Source organism: Pygocentrus nattereri, chromosome 18 (assembly GCF_015220715.1).
Source record: "Pygocentrus nattereri isolate fPygNat1 chromosome 18, fPygNat1.pri, whole genome shotgun sequence".
Classification (NCBI taxonomy): Eukaryota; Metazoa; Chordata; class Actinopteri; order Characiformes; family Serrasalmidae; genus Pygocentrus; species Pygocentrus nattereri.
This window is the reverse complement of record NC_051228.1, coordinates 26146051-26171796: the sequence shown is the minus strand read 5'-3', so window position 1 is coordinate 26171796 and position 25746 is coordinate 26146051. Positions and strand designations below refer to the sequence as shown.

The following is a 25746-nucleotide window of genomic DNA, read 5'->3' as shown; positions in this document are numbered from 1 at the left end:
AGCTCTGGCCACTCACACTGACCTTCTGAGTGCTGAGTCATGAGACAGAGCAGCTAATTAGAACATAGACAATTTACATACATCAGTCTTAAAGGCTCAGTAAAATAAAAATAAAATAAGCTGGTTTGATTCTAAGAGGTAAGGATCAGTTATGGCTGTTTTTGGTACATAAAACCACACAGATGTCCTAAGTGGGTGTCAGGGGTGTGAAATAATGGATACAGTGCAGGACATGGGCCCTTTAAAGCTTAGGCTTTTTTTTGGGGAAAAAAAATGATTTTCAATCCAACCACAAAAATACAAGAGACCTAAATTACACACTCGCGCGCGCCCACGCTCACACGAGTACAAATATACATATAAAGTATAAATACATGTGTTCTATTATTGCACAGCGCACTATTTTTGGGGTCATCTCGTCGAAAATACACACCTAGTTTCAGTAACTTTCAGCCTTTTGTCTTCACACAAAGACTGTTAATTTACTTTTTTCCAGCCCTGAGAAACAATTGACAATGTGTTTTCAATTATCCGCACAGAAAGTCCGCGTGTGCGTGACGTCACGACGAGAGCCAACGGTCCTCTCTCTCTCTCTCGCTCTGTGTCGCTGCCGCTCTACCACTCTCTCTCTCTCTCTCTCTCTCTCTCACTTTCTCTGAGGAGACTAACGGGAAAATGACTCCAGCTGCATCTACTGCTCTCACCTCTATGGATGGAAGATGAAGATACGACACAATTCTGGACTTTACACCACAAAACGAGGCTTACCTCTCCACTCTTGACACTTTTTTCTCACCCTTTTTGATTCAAAGATCTGGACCTGAAAACGTTTTTGGTTTTTAACGGCGTTTTGGGGGGGAAACTCGTGGAGTTATCAGCCAACGGGAAAGTCTAGTGGAAGTTCTCCAGACGTAAGTAACGCTCTCTCTTAGCTTTTTGGACCTGTTGGCTTTGAGAAGTGACCGAAACGTCTATTTTCGAGTTAGTCGTGTTTTGGTTTTTAAACAAAAGTGTGCTGTGTGGGCAGGTTTAGATGTTACTGACCTACACGTTCGTTTTGGTCCGTCATATTTTTTAAAGCTAGCCGTGTTTAAGCTGAACTCGCAGAAGAGCAACGGCAGAGCAGTCGCTGGAGTGAAGTGTCTGATAATGTGTGGCAAAAAGAAAAAAAATCCAGCAGACCTGTTGAATGGAAGTAGGCTACTCACTTTAAGACCATATCTTTGCTGAATACATAAGTACTTAATAAAACAGCTCACGCTAACGCGGCAACTCCAGAGAAGACGTGCAGACAGGTCCTGCTGCCGAGTATAGGTGTGTTAGCAAACTCCGTTAACCGTCAGCTCAGTCATTTCCCCTCTAAAATCTACCTCTAGGTTACAAAACATGACGGTTTTTTGTTTTACTGCCGTTGAAAACGCTCTCCGTTGGTCTGCTGCGCTTACTTTGCTGGGACTAAAGCGTTTGTGCTGCTTTTGGCATGAGCACAGTGTAGCCGCCTCAGCTGTATCACAGCACTGAACTGCACTCGCTCACTGGCCTGGGCGGAGGGCTGGATTTCAAAATATCAGCTTATTTTGATACTCGTTCAGCTAAGGACATGTACAGTAGTGCCACATTTGTAGTCCCTGTGCAGAGTCAAGTCTACGTAGCAAAAAACGTGGAATGGTTTACTTGCCCGCATTTTCCTGCATCATGATTTTGTGGTGTGGTCGCACACTGGTCATATGAACTTGCAGAAAGGTCAGGCTGTGCCAGGGCTCTAGGTTGTAAAAGCAGCACATCCTACTCTGTGACCGAACACCCTTTGATATGGAGCTCTATACACATGCAAAGAGCAGAGATGGGATGATGCCAGTTTTTTTCTGTATTGAAACCTGTCGTATCAGCTAATGCCAGTCCCATCTTTTTTTCTGTGCAAACTGCTAAGCTTTATGAGTTGTTTGGAAGCACTTCACTTAAGATTCGACTCTCAAGGGATTGTAGGCTACCAGGACTGGATATCTGAGGGGAAGAAAAGGATGAATCCAGTCCTGGTCTGCTGATATCTGCCCGATACTGATACCAGATCATACCGATAGGCATCTCTAGCAAAGACTGTAACCAGCTGTTTTCATTTACCGTGATTTCTAATTGAAAAAGGTGGAAAAAAGCTTGTTTCATTAGAGACCCGGTTCTTTTGCTCTGCTTTAACAAGTGGGTGTGGGCAGGAGAGAAACACTGAGTTTTAATTTAGATAAGTGGAGCTGATGAGTGCGTCTTTGCAGGAACATGGTGATTTCAGTTTTGCTTTCATGATCCAGAAATGCGTGTGGGTTTGCCGTTCTCTGGAATTGCGTGTACAATCCCACAAACTTTGCCCTTCTTGGAAGGAAGCTCAGTAAAAATTATTGCGTCACATCAACTTGTCGCCCAATAATTGCTGGAGGCACAGTGCCATATGCACTTGCTGTAATACTCAGAGGTCCCTCATTTAAGAGGTACTGTGCTTAGATAACAAGGCATGTGTCATATTTAGTATTGAGTGGACAGGGCTCAACTCGGCCAGTAGGTGGTCTGTTGCTTGCTAGGCAGGAAAACAAGCACACACACACACACACACATACACACACACACACACACACACACATCAATTTTTCTTTGTCAGCTCCCGGGTCAGGTATGGGTCCTGCCCTTCCTGCTCTGTGTTATGGCTGCTGAATGGAAACATCAAATTCTGAAATGTGTTCAGTGCCCTTCAATTAAAGGAGTGGCGCTTTTCTCTAAAAATGTGTCCCGATGGGCCTGGCCGTGCAGGCTCGACCTGCCACAGTTAAATGACTTGTTCCATTGTGTGGTATCACTGCGTCCCACCCAAACACAGTGTGGTGGCTATGTCAGCCGGATATAAATAAACCAGTCTATTGTGATGTTTATGGCTAGATTTGAGATTCTTTTTTCAGCACTGGCTATGAAATATGTGGGAAGTTGCTGAAAGCAAGGGTGTTACAATACACACATTAACGTGTGTTTTCTCAGTGCAGAGGTCACGAGACAGTACATGCTGTAAACTGAATACAGCCAGATTATCTGCTAAATATTTGTGACATTAGATACACTGACATAAATTTGGAACTGCTTCTGCTGTTCTATTCTGTTAATATCAGACAACCAATAGATCAGTCGGGCAAGTGAATGGTACCACTTCTTTTTTGCTTCTCTATTGGAAATGTATTGTATCATGGATTGAATACCACACTCTATATCCATCCATCCACTCTATATCCTTTTGTGAAATTTGTGTTAGAGGTCTGCTACCCTGATGGGTCTGAATGGGCTGTCACAATATCATGTTTTGGGCTTGGCTCAAGTGTTAAGCGCTTCTTAAAGGAGACTGTCAGCATAGTGAGAAAACTCAGTGCAGTGGTCCTAACGTTAATAGTTGGTCACAAAAGGGTCAGTGTTGTTCTCTGCTGATTCCACAAAAATGTACTAATAGTGAAAATTGGTGTATTACAGATGTGTAAAATACCACTTTATCCCACATTTTCCGTCGATCAACTTAAGCGCATAATAACAAAGCAAAGCTCTATAAAACTATGATAATCCCTCTCTGTTTAGTGCATGCATGCAGGTTTGGGCCAGGTTCGGGTATCAAATTTAGTAGTACCAGGGTCAGATTGGGTTCAGGCTTTAGTTTCATACCAGTGTAGATCTCTAATTTGTATGTGGGCACACTCCTAGCTAAAAGGTTGATCCTTCAAAGCACGATAACTCGTCATGGTAATACTTAAGGTGAATGGCTCTAAATAACATTTCCTGTCGTATTCAGTAAGGTACATCAAAGAATAAAAAGCCACATCCTTCAGGCTTTAGTTTCATACCAGTGTAGATCTCTAATTTGTATGTGGGCACACTCCTAGCTAAAAGGTTGATCCTTCCAAGCACGATAACTCGTCATGGTAATACTTAAGGTGAATGGCTCTAAATAACATTTCCTGTTGTATTCAGTAAGGTACATCAAAGAATAAAAAGCCACATCCTCAACTCTGCTTAATGATGGTATATACTTAACACAGTTATACTTAGCTGTGTGCACAAGTAATGATGCCTGCCTCTTATAAATGAATATACATGTCTTCTATAGGCATGCCTAGGTTATATATAAGCATGCCTCTTTCTTTCCTACTCAGAACAACTTTCTTATACCTACGGTATGTAAGCTTTAAAATCAGCAAAAGTACAAACCTCATCATGTAGACATGTACTGCTCTTTACTGACCATAGGATAACAGGAAAAGTCACATTCTGTGAAGCTCACTGAGTGTCTTTGCTCACACCTCTGCCAACACGTCTGCTGCACACAGATGACCCGTTACTTGCAGTTGTCAGTGGGTGGTTATCTATCCAAAAGGCCAGCATCAAAGGACACAGGCACACATCACATTACTTAACTGAAGACAGATTTTTCTAATTAGAGAGGCACGTACAGGCTGATCTGTTAAATCTTGTAAGATGTTGGCTTTCTACTGCTCTTTGTGAAAATAGTGAATCCTGTAGGCAGAGATGTCGATGAATTGTAGATAAGAGCTGTTCATTTGTGTTGTGATGAGCCATTAAAGCAGTTATGATGTGCTGTTAATGTCATATGAAATTTATTTTACATGCCTGCCAAATTTCACACTGTTGGGTAGGATATAGTTTCAGGTTAATCAAGCTGGCATAGTAACAATCTAACATCAGAGAGTAGCCTGCTCTCCATATGTTCTTGTGTTTTAGTTTACAACAATAGCACTTTCTATGCTTCTTGTTATTACAGTGAGGCTGCTTCTCAGTTGACACTGGAAACTTGGGTTCAAGCTGTCTTTGGGGAAGCTGTCTTTTGTTTCTGATAGTAGTTCGCTTAACACATGGAGGTTGCTGCTATTGCTGGTGATAAGAAAAGCATGGTGTAATTCGATATTCCATGTTATTTCTCACTTTTCATTGAAATAAGTAAAAAATTCTTTCGATTGTGATTCTATCAATTTTATGTTTTTGTCATTTCTTGACACTGAAACAGACAGAAGAAAACTTAATTGAGTTGAACCTGTCGATACAAAATGTAAATAGAATATAAAAGTAGTTTCTTACATAACTGATTAAGCCATTAAAGCAGCAATTATTTTATTTACATAGAAACCAAAGGTCTCTGACAGCTTTGAAATATATATATATATATATATATATATAATAACAGATTACGTGCATAATTGTACTGACTCTCACAATATCAAATAGCACAATATCAAACAGCACAAACAACAACAGCTGTGAACAAAAATCCTCTCAAATGGTAATGTTTTTCATGTATAGTAGGGCTTTACTTTACTATTGGAAGTTGCAGTTATTGCTGACGATAATACAATAATCCTAAATAAATATATAGCCAATATAAGCATATTTAACTTTGCTGTGGTAAATGATGCGCATAATGTGGCTTTTGCTAGTTTGTAAAGGACACTGACCAGCCACATGTTTCATTACAAGGAGGCTATGAAAAGTCCTGGTGAAGTATGTTGAATAAAAATAATAAAAATAATTAATACTAATAGTCTTTGAGTTGAATATTATTTTATAATACAGTTCTTTTATTTCCATTACAAAAGATCAGACCTCAGAACAACTAAATATAGTGATGCATATTGTGTATCATTAGAATTGGAGATGGACTGTTCAGCGTTTTTGGGGCCTGTACCGATTGCCATTCACCTTTCAACGTGATCATCCAGTAGCCGATATTAACCTAGGGGCAGGGCTGGACACCAAATTTTTAATGGCACAGTAAGTCAAGTTTATTTATGTAGTGCTTTTTACAACAGGTGTTGCCACAAAGCAGCTTTATAGAAAAAAACAGGTCTGGGGCCCTATGAGCTCCGCCAGTGGCGACTGTGGCAAGGAAAAATTCTCTAAGAGCAAGAAGAAAGAACCTTGAGAGGAACCAAGACTCGAAAGGGCAACCCAACCTCCACTGGTTGACACCGAATAGCAAACAATAACAGCAGAGAATAAGGTTTGACCACCAGTATATGGAAACACATTGGAAGCAGGAGAAGCAATTCTGGAGAATGATTGTTAATAATTGAGCTCAACATTAATACAAATATACCCCTCCTTTCAGTGCTCCTTCAGTAGCTCCACCCCTCAGATTAATGGATGGGCATTGCCAGGTCAAACGTTTTAGGTCTCTGGCCATAAACCATTATACGGACAAACACCATGATGTTAGAGTGAACAATGACAGAGCAAGTAATGTAACGTTAGCTTGGTTGTGGGTTTGCAAATTGTTACTACAGTCCCTAAAGTGAAGTTTACCAGTTGGGATATCACAACTATCACAAACAGGACAAAACAGTACCGACCTGTTAGTTCAGTGAAACAGCAAAACTAAGTTCATGTTACCCGTCAAGCAGAAACAGAGTAACTCTTGATGAAGCTGAGGTCATGTTCTTTTTCGCCAGCTTCTTGTTCAGTTTTTTTCATTCCACTTTAAATGGTGCAGCGGTTAAGTTAAGGCATCTCAGGTGAAATGTGGTGCATCTGTTTTATGTCACCGATCAGTTCTCAGGATCAGCTAAGTATTTGCATATGTATTGGGCGATACCGAATTACATCATGAATGTCTATTCATGATGTCACCCCTACATTCACAAGAGCAAAAAAATAATAACTAGTTATACAGCAGTTCCACTGATCAACAACAGTTATCAGGCTGAGATCAGTAGAAAGTGCTGGATCAGATATTGGAAGGAAAAAGGTCAGATCAGATCCGTATAGAGCCGTTTAAGTCTGATAGCCTTCACATGATAGAAGCACATCTTATTTGAAGCGCTTCAGTAAAAAATAGCTCATTTTAAAGCTTAAAAGCTTTTACAGAAAAGAAAATCAAATCAGTATCAGGACTGGAAAAGAAACAATGCCATTCTACCAGGCCTGTTGTCAGCTTAGTGTTAAACTGTTTGGTTGGAAACAGTGGAGCGCTAGAATAAAATGTTTTCCGCTGTCATATTGCTGAGTAAGGGGTCATAACAGGGCAATGGAAAGTGAAGAGCTGACACACTCACTGAGCAAGCATTACATCGTACAGTCTCTTAGCAAAAGAGATTTAAGGAAGGAACAAGCTTTTGAAATGAGCATTTGTACATACATCAGTACTTCAGTATGTCAGTACCTGGGGAGAAACTAATGGTTTGCCAGTTTTCAGTGTGGTTAGCAAGTTATTTTGTTTTTTCTCAGTTCTCTCTTTCAGCAGCTTGCATTTACAGAACTTGCCTGGCAGGCAAATAAAAAAAGGATGTTTATCAATGAGGTCACTCAAACCAGAGCAAACACGCAACGAACAGGGGTGCGATATCTCACCTGAATTTCTCTGAAGTAGATAATGAGGTGTGTGGTGTAGATAGTTATGGGGAAATGCTTCCCAGCCCAGGTTTATCTTGTTTTGCTAAATTGGAACCCTGATCATGGAAGTCGTTTCACTTCAGGCTTACCTCACGGAAATGGCTCTGATTCATGTGAACAGACTCATGTTCTGCTGTATTTCGTGCTTATAATTGATGGAGAATCTTGCTGATTTCTGTTTAAATGCCCCATATTTTATTTTACTTTACTTTATTTTTCTTTTCCCCTGTGGTCCATGTAGGATATTTGCATGGTTTTATGTACCAAACAACCATTTCCAACCTCTCTATATCCCTAGATTGGAATTAAATGGTTTGGTTGAAAACTGTTTACTGTACCTGATACTGTACTGATAAAAATAAATTACCTCTGATTGCCCTGTATTGTTCCTCATTCATAATGCAGTATGGACCACAACACTTCAGCAGGAATGGGCAGAGATGAACTGCAGTGCACTCAAAAGGTCAATACATGTTCATGTGTCAGTTTTCATACCATCACAAAAGGAACAAATGTAAAACTTTTTTGAAGACTAATTGATGAATATATGGACTGTGTAGACCGGGATGTGAACAGTACAGTTATACATCAAGCCCCCCACCAATAACGAGAATAATGAGGTTTCCAGGATATGGGCCTTTTAAATGTCCTGAAAGCGAGAAGCCTTTTATGTGTTTCATTTTGTCTCCCAACGTGGACTGTGCACACTCATTCCCTGTCTACTCACAAAGGTCTCATTTTAGTGTGACATTTTTTCATGAGTCAGTTTTGGTGCCTCATTTTGTGGTCATGATTCAAAATCTGGAAGGGTGCCTTGGTGAATTAAAGGAATTTTAATGGCATTTCTTACTGATGATTTGGCCACTCGATGCTTAAAAAGAGCCCAGTGTCATCAAGACAAAGTAGCCAAAGTATGTCAAAAAATTATTAAATTATTCCTCATTTAATTTAATCAGTTGACCCCACAACTGCACAGGTACTTCCCTGATGTAGACAACACAAATGGCCTCCAATGAATGAAGTATCCTTTACTAACTGCTGTTAAAGCCACTATGATGCTTGGTAGTTGCGCTCGAGTTAGCTTATATTGCAGTTTTTGTGAGCTGTTTGTTTGTAGCTGCTGTGATCAGCACAGTTACCACACTGTCACATAGGCTATTGCAGTGGTTACAGTTAACATATTGCAACAAAATCTGATTTCTCTGATTAGTTGGAACAGGTTTGTTGGAAAGACCCAAAGAATCTCAGACATGTGGTCATTCAGACCACAGGCTCTCCTATTTTAGTGGTCAAAATGTGAAATGTTGTGGCCGGGGGCACCTGGCAGTGTCTGTCCCCCATGGCTACAAGTCAGTGTCGGGCTAGAGTTCTTATAGAATCAAATCAGATTCATTATTTTCCCTCTGTTATCTAATCCCGGATTTACTGCTGGTTGCCTGGTACAGATGCTGGGTATTTCTGCTTCTAGCTACACATTTATTACATATTTGGTTTTTTACATTTTGGGGACTTAGATTTTGTGGAAAATGAGAGGCTCGACTTACACACATCCAACACAAAGTGAGAGTTTTCTGTGAACTATTTTAGTAAACATACATGATTACTATAAATACTTGCTATTTATTGACAAAAGTCTTGTAATCAAGTGATTCTGAATGCACAGTCCATTGGTCAGCGTTCTCCAGGACTCCTTGAAATGCTGAGTTCCCTCTAGATTGCTAACTGCTTTCAGATGTCATACTTAATTAAGGTAATAAATTAGATGCACATTTGATGTGAAACTCACTAGCGTGCCCTGCCTCAGCAGGACTGTACACAAATGTGAACAATTTATTCATTGTAAAGTCTTGTTCTGTTACTTTTTTACTGGATGTGTACTAAACAATGCCCTCATTGTGTTCTCAGAAAGGCAGGGGATCAGTGCTGAAATGGATCTAGGCTGGTGCCTTGCCTTTTTCTTATTTGCAACCTGACAGAGAGTGTGCTGCTGTAGTAGATGCCTGAGTTTGATGTTGCCTGGCAAATCTGACTGGAGATTCAGACGGCCTTTTTTCGTGTTGGTTTTCAATATGTGTCTCAGGCGGAAAAAACAGAAAAAATATCCCTAAATGGTTCACTGCTGTTAGATTAGATTAAATAGATTACGTCTGACAGTTTTAGCAACATGCTTGAAAAATTGAAATGTTTAACTGTTAATAGAACAGCGTAAGAACAGAAAGGAAAAAACAACAAAGTTTTAAGTAAGGTCTTGAGCCACTATTAGCTGCCCGGATAAAATGTACTTCGTCAAATATGCAGCAATTAGTAAGTAGCTAGTTTGCATGATATTATTTTACATATGCCTGCTGGGCTCTCCTTCAATAAGGAACAGAGCTTGATATGGAATAAATTCTACGTCTCTGGAACTGAGCTGAAGGTTTGAAGCATTTTTCTTCCAAAAGAAGTTTGGATCATGGTAGTCGAGAGCACCGTCTAATGCATCAGTCCAAAATCTCCCATTGGTGTTCAGTTGGGTTGAGATGATTTCCAGCTTTATTTACAGAGGTCCCTCTCATAGATATAAAACCCAAGTCTCCTTAGTTTCTTAGTTTATGAGCTTTCTTTCAAAGACAGTCTTCACAACTTACGATTCTTCAACATACCAGTTTTGTGAGGCACAGTATGTGTATTTACCAAATACTTACATAGAAAAACTTGCAACATGTATAATAACAGAGGTTAATATAAGTAATGATTAATAAAGATATTACAAATATATAGCCTAAATAAATTGTATACAAATGTTAAAATGAAAACCTGCAGCCACAGTGGCCCTTTTTGGAGAGGACTGGACACGCCCACATTGCTCAAACTTTTTTTAGTTGACGAATATAACACAAACAGATGTAGTTTTGTTTTAACTGAAGTTTGGGGGCAGGAACATGCCTGAAACCCCTCTTTCTTCCAATCTACTGCGCTATAAATTCACATCCTCACTTTCCATTCCTGTGATGAAGGGTTTGCAGTTCCTACCACCACCCCATCTCCTCCCTTTTCCTCAGTTCTACATCAGTCCTACTATAGCTGTGAGCGGGGTCTGGCCATCAAGCTCCAGTCTCCAGGCAGAAGCTGCCCGGAACTCCAATCCAAGTTCTCAGTGTTCTAACCTCACTCAATCGGTTCTTCCTCATACTACAGGGAAATCACTTGAAAAAGGCCCCGAATATTTTGTTGTAAGTTCCAAAAATGTGCTACATACCTTGACGTATGTGTAATCGATTGCATTACATGCGATGCTGAAAGTGATCCTTGTATGGGGATATGCACCCGGAAGTTGCAAATGGAGGTTAAACGTCGTGACAGCTGCCTGGGCCTACCTCATTGCTCCGACGCAGAGGCGTCCCGGCTTGTTTGAAGCTCCATATACTGAGGAGCACATTGCACATTGTCATGTTTTGTTCAGATTGCTTCATCCTAGCGAGAGTTAATACAGAATATTTTCGGGGCCTCTTTTGAGTGAATCTCCCGCCGAGTCGAAGGCATGGTCTGAACTCACAAATTATCCTTTTTAAAGGCAGCAGGCAGTGTTCTAGTGGTGTCCGGCTCACAGCAAACAACAAAAAGCTAAAGCTTTAACTGATAACACATGGGTGGTTTACAAGCAGCAGTGATGCAGTGCTGAACATCATAGTTAATGCTTCTGATCTCAGATGCAGACTCTGCGTGCTACCATGGCAGTGTTGCAGTGTACTTGAGTCGAATCGCATTGAGTTCACAGTTTTGATATTTTCTTACATGTAGCCCCAAATCTACTCACTGCCCTATCAAGTGTGTTTAATCTGAGTGGTAGCTACAGAAACCTGCTGTTGACCAGGACTGTTTTGCTAAGCGCACCAAGCAGCTCGTGAAGTTTTAATTAGTATATATGTCATGCTGCGAAGCACAGATAACCTTAACCCTTTATTAAGACCTCGAAGCTGTATTTATGGTCATGGATGTTTCATAGCAGAAGTTGCAGCGTTTATGATAAGACCACCAGGCTACAGTGTTATCGGGCTGACGCTGCAGGCTCAGCTGGAATTTCCTTGAGCGTCTCTTTATTCATTGTGGATGGGCGCTGCGATAATGCTAAGGCTGTGGTTTTCCAGAGCGCACAAGTCTGCCGGGTGGTCTTGTCAGATCGATGGGGGGAAACACATGCTCTTTCTCCTAGCACACTTTTCAATGAGAGAAGGAAGTTCATAGACGTTTGTGCACAGACCACTTCTTGTTCAGTGCCTTCAGCCCAATGAGATCAGAGGCCTGAGGCTATATGATAAAACACATGCATACAATGCCAGGATTTGTCTCACAGCCACTGCAGATGATAGGTTTGGGATTACGCACAAAAGGCGTAGAAAGGTCACTTACTTTTGCTTTGACATTTGAGTTATAAACAACTGATAAGAGACAACTTGCAGAATGTGAACTGTTTGCATTTTGTGCAAGTAACAAAGTATTCTGAGCATGCTGTGGTAAAAATTACTGCAACGGCTATTACTAAGTTTGAAATAATGCATGCAAATGTGGCTATTACTCACAGGTTTGGTTATTGGTGCTTGATTTATTATGTCCATTGCTAAGTATATGTGTAATATGAAAGGATATGTTTGAAATTCATGGATAATCACAAAGACAACAGCTGATATCCCAATAAGTCATTGACAGATTGTTGCTGAACGAGCCACCTGGCTGAATTCAATTCCTGTCCACCCACAGTTAAAAAACTGCCAGGGGTATTTTTGCTTTTTCAGACACACTGCGGACTAATGTTCTCATGCTGTGTGTCCATCTTGCAAAGTAAGTAAACTGTAGTAAAGTCCCCTGCTTTTTTGTGTGCATGATAAGGTTTAAATTACAGAAGCACATTCAGCTCATGCAAGGTCCAGAGCCCCATTTCCTGTGCTGGGTGTTTCAGAGGACAGAATCAGCCAATTCAAATGAGACCTGGCACTGATGTGACTAATAGCTGGCATAGAGAGCCTGCAGGCTGCGTTACAAAGTACCAGTGTGTTGGATTTTGTGTGTTTTTGTTAGCCACTAGCTGGGGTGCTAGTCTGGATGGCCTTAGCTTTCACCATTGTGGGAAGGACCACTAATAAAATTTGACCAGAGGCAAAAATGTCAAACTTTTGTGCCTGTGTAATATCCGTCTGAGTTCATTTCACACCTAAAGGTTCAACACTGCTGTTTGTTGTTGCGGGGAATGCTGAACAATGTGCGCTTTGTTAATATGTCTAACGGCAGTCCTGTGTCCCTCTCTAAGGATTTTAGCTTTGCATATGTTTTACGTCAGAGTGGGTTAACTGGAAAATCCAGTGGCTTACCTGTGGAGTCTGTAATACGTGGCCACATAATTAAAATCGTCATGCACTAGTTTTTTAATAGTTCGAGCTTCAGAAAAAGTGGAAGGGCTGATCTTCTTAACCAAAAAAAAAGTAATATTAATTTACAAATTTACATAAAATAATCACAAGTATTACGGTTGCACTTGACACCTTATTGAATGTGAAAACCAATGTGCAGAATTTCTCTGATATCTTCTGCATCTTATTTTCAGATCCTTCAACATGGAAGAACAGTGCTACTACAATGAAACCATTGCCTTCTTTTACAATAAAAGTGGGAAGTACCTGGCCACCGAATGGAATACAGTCAGCAAACTTGTGATGGGACTTGGAATTACAGTATGTATCTTTATCATGCTAGCTAACCTGCTAGTGATGGTAGCCATCTACATCAACCGCCGTTTCCATTTCCCCATCTATTATCTAATGGCTAACCTAGCAGCAGCGGACTTTTTTGCCGGACTGGCTTACTTCTATTTGATGTTTAACACGGGGCCCAACACACGACGACTGACTGTCAGCACGTGGTTGCTACGTCAGGGCCTCATTGACACTAGCCTAACAGCCTCCGTTGCTAATCTGCTAGCCATCGCCATTGAGCGGCACATCACAGTCTTCCGTATGCAGCTTCACACGCGCATGAGCAATCGGCGTGTGGTAGTGGTCATCATGATCATCTGGACCATGTCTATCATCATGGGAGCAATCCCCAGCGTGGGCTGGAACTGCATTTGTGCCATTGAAACTTGCTCCAGCATGGCGCCACTCTACAGCAACTCATACCTCGTCTTCTGGGCCATCTTCAACCTGGTGACCTTTGTGGTTATGGTGGTGCTGTACGCTCACATATTCATGTACGTCCGCCAGCGCACCATGAGGATGTCACGGCACAGCTCTGGCCAGCGGAGGAACAGGGACACCATGATGAGCTTGCTGAAGACTGTGGTGATTGTGCTAGGTGAGCATTTCTCGTTTTTTTCTGCTGTTGTTAAGATGCAGTTGTGACAGTTTTTAACACTGGACAGTTTTAATGCACTTATGCCAAGTATACATTTAACATGGAGTCCATGATAGAAGTGGGTGAAATTAAACCTGTCCTGTGGTATGGGAAACTGGTAACCTGCTAGCTAAAATAGCACCAGCATTGTGTGATGGTTTAACATTTCTTGAGTGCTAAATCAGAAATTGCACTTATTTTTCATTTGTTTGTATGAATTGAAATCATACTGAGAATGTGCTTATTTTACAGTTTTTAGATAAATGTGTAACAAACATTTGATTCTGTTGCAAATTTGAAATACTGTTTTCCTTTTCAAATATTACAAGATGCAGGGCTACTGCATTAGTGTTAAACCCTTGTCCAACATGTGTCCGTAAAATTGTTGATCTTATATATCTAATAGTTCTTCAATATGAACAATTTTAGAAATACTGACAGGGCTGTCCCTGGGTATGAAATTAGGGATTAGAAATCATTTTCGAGGTGTGTTACTATGCACTTTCTGTTAAAGTGATCCACTAAAGTATGTTAAAGTGATCCGCTTACATACATGGTATGTAAATGACTTTGACAGAGATTTACACATTCATCATATTTAAGTACACCTTTTCTTCAGTGAACACTGTGGTGCAAGCATGGGTCCTTGGCCCTGTAAATAAAAGTATTTTAGTGAGTATAATACATTTTTATGGGAATAAATTCATACTAGTATTTGTTTTCAATGAATCAAAAAATAGCTGGAAACGTTCAAAAAGTTCAATACTCTTGATTAAAAAATAAAATCCCACTGGTCATTGGGGCATAAAAAATATGCACCATATCCTCTGGTGTGGCACCTTCAACAAAGACCACTTTTCATAATTCTGAAAATAATGTCAGCTTTATGGAGTCAATACAGTGTATTGTTCTTTTTAGTCTCTTTATTGCAATGATGTCACACTGTCATAGGGATTTGTCCTTGGGGTCTATTTATCATCTCTGATGGTGGTTCTCACAGTACATTCTGCTCCGATTTTCATGAATTCCCTTCCTGAGTTGCACTTTGGCCTTGGCTGGGTCTACAGTAGATAGTTCCCAACTCTGTATCCTCACATCACATTCTCACCTAATGCCATTTCTGTTCACTTGACTGAGCCATTCATCCATATGTAAGCAGCTACCTAGATATCTCACACCATGAAACAGTATGTTATCCTGTTACGCTGTTGTGCCAACTCTGGAGCGTTCGAACAATACGGCCGTTGAGTGCTCTACAGCTGAGGTTCTGTCGTCGTGATCTTTTCGCCAGTTCCAGTGTTTGCCTTGCACTGCGTCAGCGTCACGCCCCACCGGCTCCCCGGAGAAAGCTGGGCGCAGAGAAAGGACCCCAGTCATGGAGAAAGACCCCAGAGCTGCTAGAGCCAGGAGGAAACAGTGCTGTTGTTGTTTCGGAGCTGTGTGGGGTTCGACATGAAGCTTGGGGGAAAGTGGAGAGCAATGGATCAGGGCAGGAGAGGAACACACACGGTTCTTAGGTAGTGCTGTCACTCCGCAGATAAAACGGCTTTAATACCATTATACTGCATATGTCTGAGAATGTGTTGGTCTGATGGCTGTGAGAATATGATGTCCGCATCAGAGCTGATCAGACGTCCTTCATTCAGTTTCACATTTGAGGTGTTTTAATGTTTTAAACATTAAATGAATTGTTTGGGCAAAAAATAAATGTGCACAACTTTCCCCTTACCCTAAATCTAGTCGACCAAGATACGTATGTCTATTTACTTCCCCTTCCTTTTTTATGCCCTGGAACTAAAGTGGGTTACAGTGAATGTACCTTTAATGGAAATTTACAGTCTCCGGTTAACATCGTTCAAACTACATGCCTAAATCGTCACACACCTCAAACCACATTAAGTTATATAATTTAAATAGACTTGCTTTTCATGGTTACACTCTGCTGTTATTTACGAAAACGGACTAGAGTATATTGCATAGCTAAAAACAGTTAGCTGCACCTATCTTGATGCCTGAATTTTGTACTTTTGTCCATTTTAGTTCTCTTCCATAACTGCCAGACTTGGCTGATGAGGTAAAATGGTGATTGTTGGACATACAGTGTTGTGTGTATCTATGATCTATATATTTTCCTATGGATAAGTTATTAAAACTCAAAAAATGCAAGAGAAGTGACTAGGCCTACTTGCATTTCTCTAACAGGAGGATGGTCCTGATGTTTGGAGCACATCTTGAGGCAGAAATATTTTTTATAAATTCAAATGGCAAAAGTCAAGTGTATCAATTTCAAAGAGGTGAAATTTGTTTCATTAAGCCTTTCACAACTGCTCACAAGAACCTTATGTTGGACTTACTATGTTGGAATTGTCTAAGGTTTAGTTTTTCATCGGGACCATCTAAAATACAGACAAGTAAATCAATAAACACAACAACCATTTTTACAGATACACCCATATGAGCACTGTTGCCTAGTAACGATATACATTATTTTTCATATATATATCTGCTGATGTCAATCCAGATAGATAAGCATTTATTTCTGTTACAAATACAGTAAAGTGAACAAAATGCAGATACCTAAAGATTCTATTCTTCTAGATAACAATAAATACATCAAATATGGGTTTGAAATATTGGTCAAATCTAAACATCTGTCTTATACAGAGATTTCTGCCAATACTGATATGATTTCAATATAATCATGCATTCCTAGGCATTTTGACCTCTGGGTATTCTTTTTGTACAGGTACTAATGAGGCAGAAAGCCTTAGCCTGCTTAACCAAAAATCTCTGTGGTGTTCATTAGTTAATATTCAGTTCATACGTTTGAGCTTGTGTCTCCAGATTAGTTCATTTTGCTGATGTATACATAGTATCTTAGAGTTCGATGGGTAAATGGTATCATGCTAAAACCATCTTAGAAGTGATGCACTCCACAGCTTTGTAGCAAAACTGATCATTTCAGGGTGATGCCTTTTCAAGTCCCACATCTGCTACACAGATGAGCAGGCAGGTCCCCAACTCTCGGGAGGCTAGAGCACAGTTATTCCTGATTTCTCCAGGAAAGCTCTATCAGAGATGGAAAATAACATGGCTCTTGGACCGTCTGCATCAAGACTCATAAATAGCACATTCCCAGGGTGTGGGCACCAGTTTACAGTCTAGGGTTTTCAGATTAGTGTAGTGTCATAACTTACTCCCACTCGGAAGATTTTGCGCTGCAAAACTTCGGCTGTATAACTGCCACTAGAGCCCAGTGACTGTTCAGCGGTTGCAAATTTGGTTTAAGAAAAAGTTTATTTTATGTAGTCCACTTTAACAGAACAACATTGTACACCTATTACTCTTCTTTTTATAGGCAGATATAAATCATTGGATGACAGCAGTGCATTCTAGGGATGGGGGGAATGGAAATTTCATACGATAATATTAGCAACTAGGGATGGATTTTCTTATTATCAAAATATTGATAATATATACTGAAAATGTTTGAAAAGCATTAAAACACTTTGAAATTGTTCCACCACAAGTGTTATACTGATACACTTTTTGTTGGACTTCCAAAAAAAAAAAACTACAATGTAAATAAAAATTACAGCTAAAACCTAATTAATAAACATGGCTGTTCTGTTCAGTTTATTACTGTGTGTTGTCTAGAGGCATGCATGGCAGGGAGCCAGGAGCAGTAATTTACATCCACTGTGACTTTTACTTTTTAAAAGAACGTTAATTGCACAGAGACAGTGGAATTATTATGATTTGGCTTTTATACCACAGTGCATATTTACAGCAGGTGATCGTGCCTACTTACTGCATTCTTGTTGGGTGGACTGGTGGTTGTGTTTATGTTTTTGGTAGCGCTTCCAAAGAAGTCACTTTTGCAAGAATGTCTGCACAAAATGTATCATCTTGCTAATATATCTAAGAACTTAAACAAAGGCTGCTTTTCATCTCTCTCTGTTGAGATACAAAGCTTTTTAAAGAAGATATTAGTTGCCACACCAGATTGATTCTGTGTTTTCATGTTTCCGGACTCAGATGCTGCCACAGTCTTGATGTGTTAATTTAGTGTTTGATTCAGTGGTATACTTATATTAGATTATAGATGCAGATGGATTGGAAGACATTCTAATAGAAGCACTGTTTGATTGTGTTTATTCTAGATTAAGAGACGTAATGTTTTCCTGGAAGAGTTGGAATTATGCTGAGTATGGGCCAATTTAATTCTAACCAGGCAACAGTAGATTCTTTTCATAATGAACCAGTGGAGCTGTCATGTTTGTCTGTCATGTGTTTGTCTGTCATGACAAAGTAATAATTCTGTCTCTGTTCTTGCGTATTTGCTCACTCGTCCAATAGTCAGTACATGACTCCATGCTAAAGTCTTTGGATTCTGAGAAAGAAAGGTGAACTGGTGAACAATTGTCTTACGGCATTGTCTTCACACCATGGCTGCTTGGCAATGAAGCGGAAAATAGAGGCAGAGCTCAATTGCAATGATCTCACAGCTCGACCCTGTATGTTTTAATATCCGGAGTAGCAGCTAGATCCCAAGAAAGGCAGCTTGAGAAACAGTGTCTGAATGGGTAATCCAGAACGACTGCCCATTTGCCAGAGAGTTGAGTCTCAAGTCTGCGTGAAAGCGCGCAAAGCATGTGCTAAGCACTTCCACAGGTATTGGCATCTCAGTGAGGCTCCACTACACACCTCCCCCACCTCACCCATCCATCAATCCCCGATCCACGCCTGCGTACTCCTGAGACCGCAGACGTTTGGCCATGTCTGTTGTTAGAGCATCACAAACCTGACTCATATGAAATACAACCTTTTTTTCCGTTCTATTCGTAATCAACAGGAAAAGGGTCTTGGTAGTCCTAGATTAGCCTGAGTCATGTGCTGAATGCTTTTTTAACATTGATTGCTCAAGATTGTATGCTTTGTGAGAAGTAAGTGGTTTACAGGGTTATTCAATGAGTGTCTCTAGAAGCCTTATCAGAAGTTCAACAATATTTTGTCCTTCATGACAAAAACAGTCCAGTCAAAAGAGCTACAGTAACACGCAGCTCTAAGTTCAACTCTTAGTTCTTCTTTTCCAAAAGCCAAATTGGTTCCTGTGAAAGGTTATTCTATGCCACCGTCAGATGTGTGAGGGGTCTACAGAAAAAACTTTTAACATCTTTTACTTCCTGTTTTATGTTGAGAAATCTCTGAAATGTAATGTGGAAACTTAATATACCAGAACATACTGAGCCTTTGTCAAGTAAGTAAGGTGGTGTCAAGCTTCTCATCAGAACATAGACCATTGCTTATGTCTGTCAATGTACATGGCACATTTTTACTTGAACCATGAAAGAACCAGCATTCACCAACACCACAGCAGTATATCACGCCTTGAAGGTGGTGGAGATTTTCAGTATTAGTGTGAACAGCCCAGTCATTGTGCCAAATTGTGGTAATATACCTTAGCGGAAGTAATAAATTGAAATCTTGCTTGGAGTCGAGGCAAAGCTTTGAGCAGCTGCTCACTTGAAATACTTTCTCAGCTTGAAAGTAAAAAAGACCATCTGGGAAGGGGAGGGGTGCTTAAACGAAACTGTGTTAGCCTGCATGTTACAACATCACGTCATTAGTGCTGGTCAGCCTTTTTCTTTTTTAAGAAGTTGATCTAACAGCTTTGTTCTATTTAGAAATCTGTTGTGCGCATTCGTGTACAGTTGACTGGAAAGGTTTTACAGTATGTAGTTTTAATTCAGAATTATACCCGGTTTTTACTTTAAAGCACAATCAGTGCTATATTAACCAAGCTCCACCTGCATCCTTAAAGGCCAAATGTAGCCATGTCTTGATTCACACCAATATTAAATAATGAAAACATCTTTAAAAAGTTCTTAGTGTTCAGCTTAATAAACAGTGAGAAAGCCAAGGATTCACTCAAAAGCACATATCAATACATCAGTCAGACGTGTTTCATGTTAAGAGTTAAAGACCACCCTTGCTTCAAAAAAGCTAGCGGTGAAGCTTATTAAAATTAGCTTGTGGTTCATTTAAATGTTCACACTCTGTCTAGCCGCTATTTTTTATTTTTATTTTTTGTGGTTTTGACCACAACTACTTACTGCTGAAACCAACACTGTGCTGTCACATATTAATAGATACTCACTGAGCAATGCATCCTAATTAGCTGCTAATGGGGCACATTAAGATTCCTAATTATATTCTGTGAATGCTGTGCTTTTCTTGTCTTTTTACATTGCTAAATTGCAACGATTTGAAGTAAAACAATTGGTTATTAATGATTATTTCCTCCACAAATGCCTGTGCTGTTTCTTTTTCTTTAATAATAGGATAGTTGTCCTTTAATCTGATGTTGCTCTAATGCAGTCTTTTAGAAGTTTCTGGTTCATAATCAATATCTGGTTTTTGCCCATGATAGTGATGTAATATGGCCAATTGATGGACCATCAATTTTCACCTTATTTGTCTTAGTTTGGGCAAACAAAGACAGACTGGACTCATCCTTATTGTATTTCTTTATTGGTTGATTCAGTATACAAAATATACAGCTTGAAATTCAAGGGACAGCTAGCAGGTTATTCTGGACAGAGAGGCTTTGGTGGAGGAAATTAAGCCTGTATCTGTAAGACCCAGAAGTACCAGTGATAGGAACACAACTCCCTTCCCTGTTAAGCTTGTTCCGAAAGAGCAAAACATGTGGCCGAGTCGTGCTGGAAACGGGTCGCTGGAGTTTATCTAACTCCTGAGAGTCCCTACATGACTTTCAAGTGATGTAAAGCATACAAGACCAGCTGTGTTCCCTAAAAGAAAAGCAGGCCCTTGCAAGAATCATTCTCTCTTGCAAAATACCATCTGTAGCCAAAATATTTCTTTTTTTACACACGCACACTGAGAAATGGCAATCAAAAAAAAACTGTGCGCCATTAGTTTGAGAAGCTGTTTCTGAGGTTACATTGATAAAGATGTGAGGTGAATGCTGTGAGTGGCTGTACTGCATGTGTTGAAATGTTGCTCGGAATAATTGCCCTTGGGAAACCACTGACACACCTGCGTTCCCATCAGTTTTTCATTAAAAGGTCACATAACACAACCCCAGATGCCTCATATTGTTTAAAAGGGAAGTTGTCATAAATACTCCATGCAAAAATCCAGTAATATGACTTATTTAATATGTTTCTGTGTTAGAAAGAGTGGTAGTGGATGTCCACCTCCATTTAATAATAGAAATAGAGCTTAATATCAAGAGATATCAGCGTATAAAGTGTTTTCTTTTCCTACTGTTGTTTTTCAGTTCTGATAAAGGTTTTATGCTTAAAAACGTCCAGCAATCTATTTAGTTAAAGGAATAATGCCTATAAGTGTCTAATTAAGTTTCAAAGTAGACAAAAGAATGGGAAAAAATGCCTGATTGTAAATAAAAGCGGACTGATTATAAGGTGTGTTTAATTTTGTCCTCAGAAATATTAACGATTTCACAAGGAATTGTCATTAAAGGTGATGCATTATGATGCACGCTGATATTTTCACACTGCACAATACAAATCACAATATCACGACAGGCTGGAATGGACAAAATTCACCAGCAAAACAGTAGATCCAATCCATGAAAACAAACAAACAAAAGAAAATAGTTAAAAATGACATTATTAAGATGCATTAATGAAATAATGACATAAAACCCTGACTGTTGTTTTTTATGATACTTCCAGTTGATCAGTATTCTAGAAGTTTTTATGATACTCATGATATATCCAGAAAAGTGCATTTGTGAAATAACTTACCCCAATAAAAATACCATATCATCTTGTTGTCTAACCCACATGTTTCATTATTTTAGACCAAAAGTTAAAAGCCTGCACTAAATGTTTGCCTCCATTTTCTTTCGTTCCACAGGTGCTTTCATCGTGTGCTGGACACCTGGTTTAGTCCTCCTGTTACTGGACGTTTTCTGCAACGACTGTAACGTTTTGGCGTACGAGAAGTTCTTGCTCCTCTTAGCTGAGTTTAACTCGGCCATGAACCCCATCATATACTCGTACCGGGACAAAGAGATGAGCGTAACGTTCAAGCAGATCCTGTGCTGTCAGCGGCAGGAGAACGTAAACGGTACAGCAGAAGGTTCTGACCGCTCGGCTTCATCCTTTAACCACACGGTCCTCAGCTCACCCCACAATAATGACCACTCAGTGGTCTGAAACGGAATGTAGGAGCTAAGCAGGCACTATCAGGATCAAACCCAGGACTGGAGAGAAGCCCCTCGCTCCTGGAAGCATTTGCATCAGCAATGACTTAATTGTTGTGGGCTTATGGAGGGATTTGTTTGTTCCTTTTATTTTTGTACATGTTCATTGTTGACATTATATTAAGTATTTAAGGACTAATCTATGTTACAAAGTTCCAGCCAGTATAGAACACATTTCCCTCATACCTTTCACAATGCCAGGAGCAGGAGAGAAGGTCTAATGAGTATTTACAAAACGATCTTTTTTTTAGTCATGAATTTAGAAATAGTCATAGAAACCTGCCAGAATATTAATTATATTTACCTTTTTTGCTTATGCTTTTGCACTATAGACATAAGCAGTGCACTCTTGGGACCACTGATGAAAGGCCACCAGATATTCTACGAAGGAGATGGGGTGTATATGTTATTGGATTTGTGCCATCCTCTACTTTGCACTGCGGTTTCTTCCTGTGCTGTTACACACAGAGCAGAAGCAGAAGCGCTAAGCACATTTAGGACGAAGCCAACAGTGTATTAAACATTTCAGTATGTGGACCAAGAAAAGTTACAGCAGGTCCCTGCCTCAATAACTTGAATCACTTACAGCTTAAATGGCTTCATGGATCTTAGGTCTTTTGTCCAAGCAGACCGTGATAGCATTCACAAGTCTCCGCTGCGATCCTGGCAATGGTATTCAAAATAACAAACTGATCATTTTTCATGTGGGGACATCTTCCACCTCATATCTGAGTAGGTTTTCGACATTATTTACGGTTTCGTCCCTGTATGGACACGGACCACTTACATACATGAGCCATTTTTTCAGGGAGTCCAAGAACTTTCAACCACATGAGAAATCCACAAGTGCCCTGTAGAAGACTTTTATTATATGTTTTGAATATTTTGGATTTTGTGTGATTCTTTTGAGGAACGGCCACGTTTCATTGATGAATGAATGACACTTTTGCTAACAGACGTAACACAGAACACATATACTCAAAAATCTTGTAATAATGTTTTGGAGTGGTGATCGAAAACAGAGGAGGTCACAGAGTAGGTTGTGTGTGGATTATTGTATGAGTTTAGCCTTCAGGGCCGACCGAAAACGCTTTTTATTCTTGAGTCATGGCCACAAGCACCATGCAGTGTAATCATGTTGGAAAAAACAATGAATTCTTTTTATGACTAGACAAAAGAAATTAAATTATCAGTGTAGGAAGTGTATGTATGTATGTATGTATATAGTATATGTATATATTCAATGTTAGTTAAAAAGGGAATGTTTATTTTTAAGGATAAAAATTGGATCGTTTTATTTCTTTTATTCTCTCAGTTGTATTTTGCTTTAAATTTACTTAAATTAATTTTACTTTAACTTTAGGGCCAAACATGTTATTTCCTTTTAATTGACCTAAAATTTTAGACACAACTCTGCTCTGTGCTGGATGGGACTGTCCTTATAACCTCTGAAGTCATGTTGTCATTCTGTGTTCGGCATCATGCCCATATTAGGAACTCCATGCTGGTTTTCTGTGTGATAAAATGAAGGCCAAAAAAATAATTTTTTTAAATCCTAAAATTGCTGTTGTTATACCCGGGGATAAGCAAAAATGTTACAAAGCTTTTTCAGTGGGCAATTAACTGGTGCTGTACAGGGGGGAAGCGGGACAACATGTACATGTAAAAAAAATCCCACAAATTAGTGAATAATAAATACTAAATATAATAATATCTAAAAACAAAATAAGCAAAATGAATAAATTCATTCTAAGTAGTAGTTAAGCCACCAATTGCCTGAACAACACATGAATCGTATTCTTAGAGGCTGCAGAGATGGAGGAGCCTTTAGACAGTCAAACAGCCACAGCTGTGAAAAGTGCTTGTAATAAAGACAAATACACGACTAGATAACGACAACTGGATAACGACAAGTCTGACATTTGGCAGTCATTCATGGCTAATCCAGATGGCCAGCTGTTTGGGTCTGCAGGCGGGAGTGGGACCAAACATGTAGGTTGCAGGTAGGAGCAGGACAAATGGTGCAGATTTTCAGCGTGAGCGAGATCTTGTGTGCCGGTAGGAGGTCTCATGCAGACCTCTACTCACAACCTCATAAAAATGCCTCACACAAACCAGCCAGCTTTGTAAAAATACGATGGTTGAGTTGCATTGTTTGATTGCAGAAGGCTAAAGTTTGAGTAGCTGGTGTTTGTAATGAACAGTTTTGCGGTTTTACTTGTCTAGTAGAGAAAATCAGCTCAGATCTGTAGATCTTAATATGGTCTTGACAGCAAGTACAGAATGCCATACTACTTCAGAGGTCTGTTGTGAATGGTTTCAAACACAGTGTGTACTATCATTGGTTTGTCCTTTCAAGAATGTAGCACTATAATACACACAATTCTGTAGCTACTTTATTTGCCTGCAAATCAGACAAGATAACCTAGACTGAGTTTTCTAATAGCTTATTGGTTCACTATTACCCTGTCAAATAGATTGCCTCCTCTAAGCATGGAAAGACCCTGGAGGAGACAGTCTAGAACCACTATGTCTATGAACTGTCATGGACCACATAGTTAACTCCTTTCAACCTTTATAGTTTGACTACATTGTTCATGATGTTTATTTAAAAGAAATTCTGATCTCCTTCAAAAAGCATTCATCATTTTGTTTGTTCTCTTGCTGAAGCCCATTGAATTCTGTATGGTAACATTCATTTAACAGTATAATTCAATCAGCGAATCTTCTTAAAATAAACTTGTATGGTATCAAACACTCACTTTGTTATTGTTGAAATGCTTATATAAATACATTAACTATTGATCAGCATATCAAATTGCTAAAATGTGACCCTAAAGAAAGATTAGTTTCATTTACAAAACAGTGCTTTTTGTTATATGTGGACAAAATAAGCTTAGAATGTTTTTATTACTTGCAATCATTCAGTGATATTATTATGACACTATGACAGTGTTCAATCGAACCTGAACATGAAAATCACGTGATTTCCACAGAATAAATGCAGTTTCCAGTTTCACTGATGTAGAGCAACAGTGGCTGCAAGTTCCAGCCGATGAGTGCAAGTATCATATGCACAGTTGTAGGCAAAGTTTGGGCGCCTTTGTCAAATGATGTTTTGTTGATTTTGTAAGTAAAAGTAAGTTAACGCTTCCTCCGCAGAGAACACACTTCCAAAGTTTTAATCATTTCACAAGCGTTTTCCAATATTTTAACATATTGGCAAAGATGTGGTCTGTGCAAACGATATGCCGCTATATTCTTGTTGTAGTAGAGGCTCTTAGAGGAGCTGGAGCTTTCCACCTATATTTCCACCTTATAGTTTACTGCTAATCAATGTTTCTTACATAGGTCTCTTGCAGTCAATAGCCCTCTCACTTTGTCTACAAGGCTAATATTGTTGACAATATTGAGCGATGTTCAGTGTATAATTATAAATACTTTTAACCATGTCTTTTTTCAGACCTACAGAAAGGCAGTGTTTAACTGCCACTTCATTTCACGGCCCATAGATGACATATTTAGGCCGCATGTCCAGTTCATCCCTCAGGAGACGGGCCATGACAATGAAAACAGTTTTCCAGTTTTTCCTCCAGACTGACAGGAAGTTCCTGTGTCCAGAGCAGACACGGACTGCTGAGTGAGAGGGATATCACGCTATCAGTAACACCACTGCTTTTCCAAGAGGGATTCACACATGCACTTAA

At 39.6% G+C, this 25746-nt stretch overlaps 1 protein-coding gene across 1 annotated transcript; it reads left to right on the top strand.

Moving 5' to 3' along the window:
• The first annotated feature begins 641 nt into the window (after positions 1-641).
• lpar1 (lysophosphatidic acid receptor 1) lies at positions 642-24796 on the top strand. The gene is made up of 3 exons (XM_017700211.2): positions 642-911; positions 12998-13743; positions 21691-24796. The coding sequence occupies exons 2-3, from the start codon at positions 13008-13010 to the stop codon at positions 21990-21992; spliced, it is 1038 nt and encodes a 345-aa protein (XP_017555700.1). The 5' UTR covers positions 642-911; positions 12998-13007; the 3' UTR covers positions 21993-24796.
• The last annotated feature ends 950 nt before the right edge of the window (positions 24797-25746 follow it).

Bases quoted from the DNA above. Each gene is read 5' to 3' on its own strand.
- lpar1 (XM_017700211.2), top strand. From the start codon at position 13,008: ATGGAAGAACAGTGCTACTACAATGAAACCATTGCCTTCTTTTACAAT. The intron at 13,744-21,690 runs GTGAGCATTTCT...TTCGTTCCACAG, and splicing joins GACTGTGGTGATTGTGCTAG to GTGCTTTCATCGTGTGCTGG.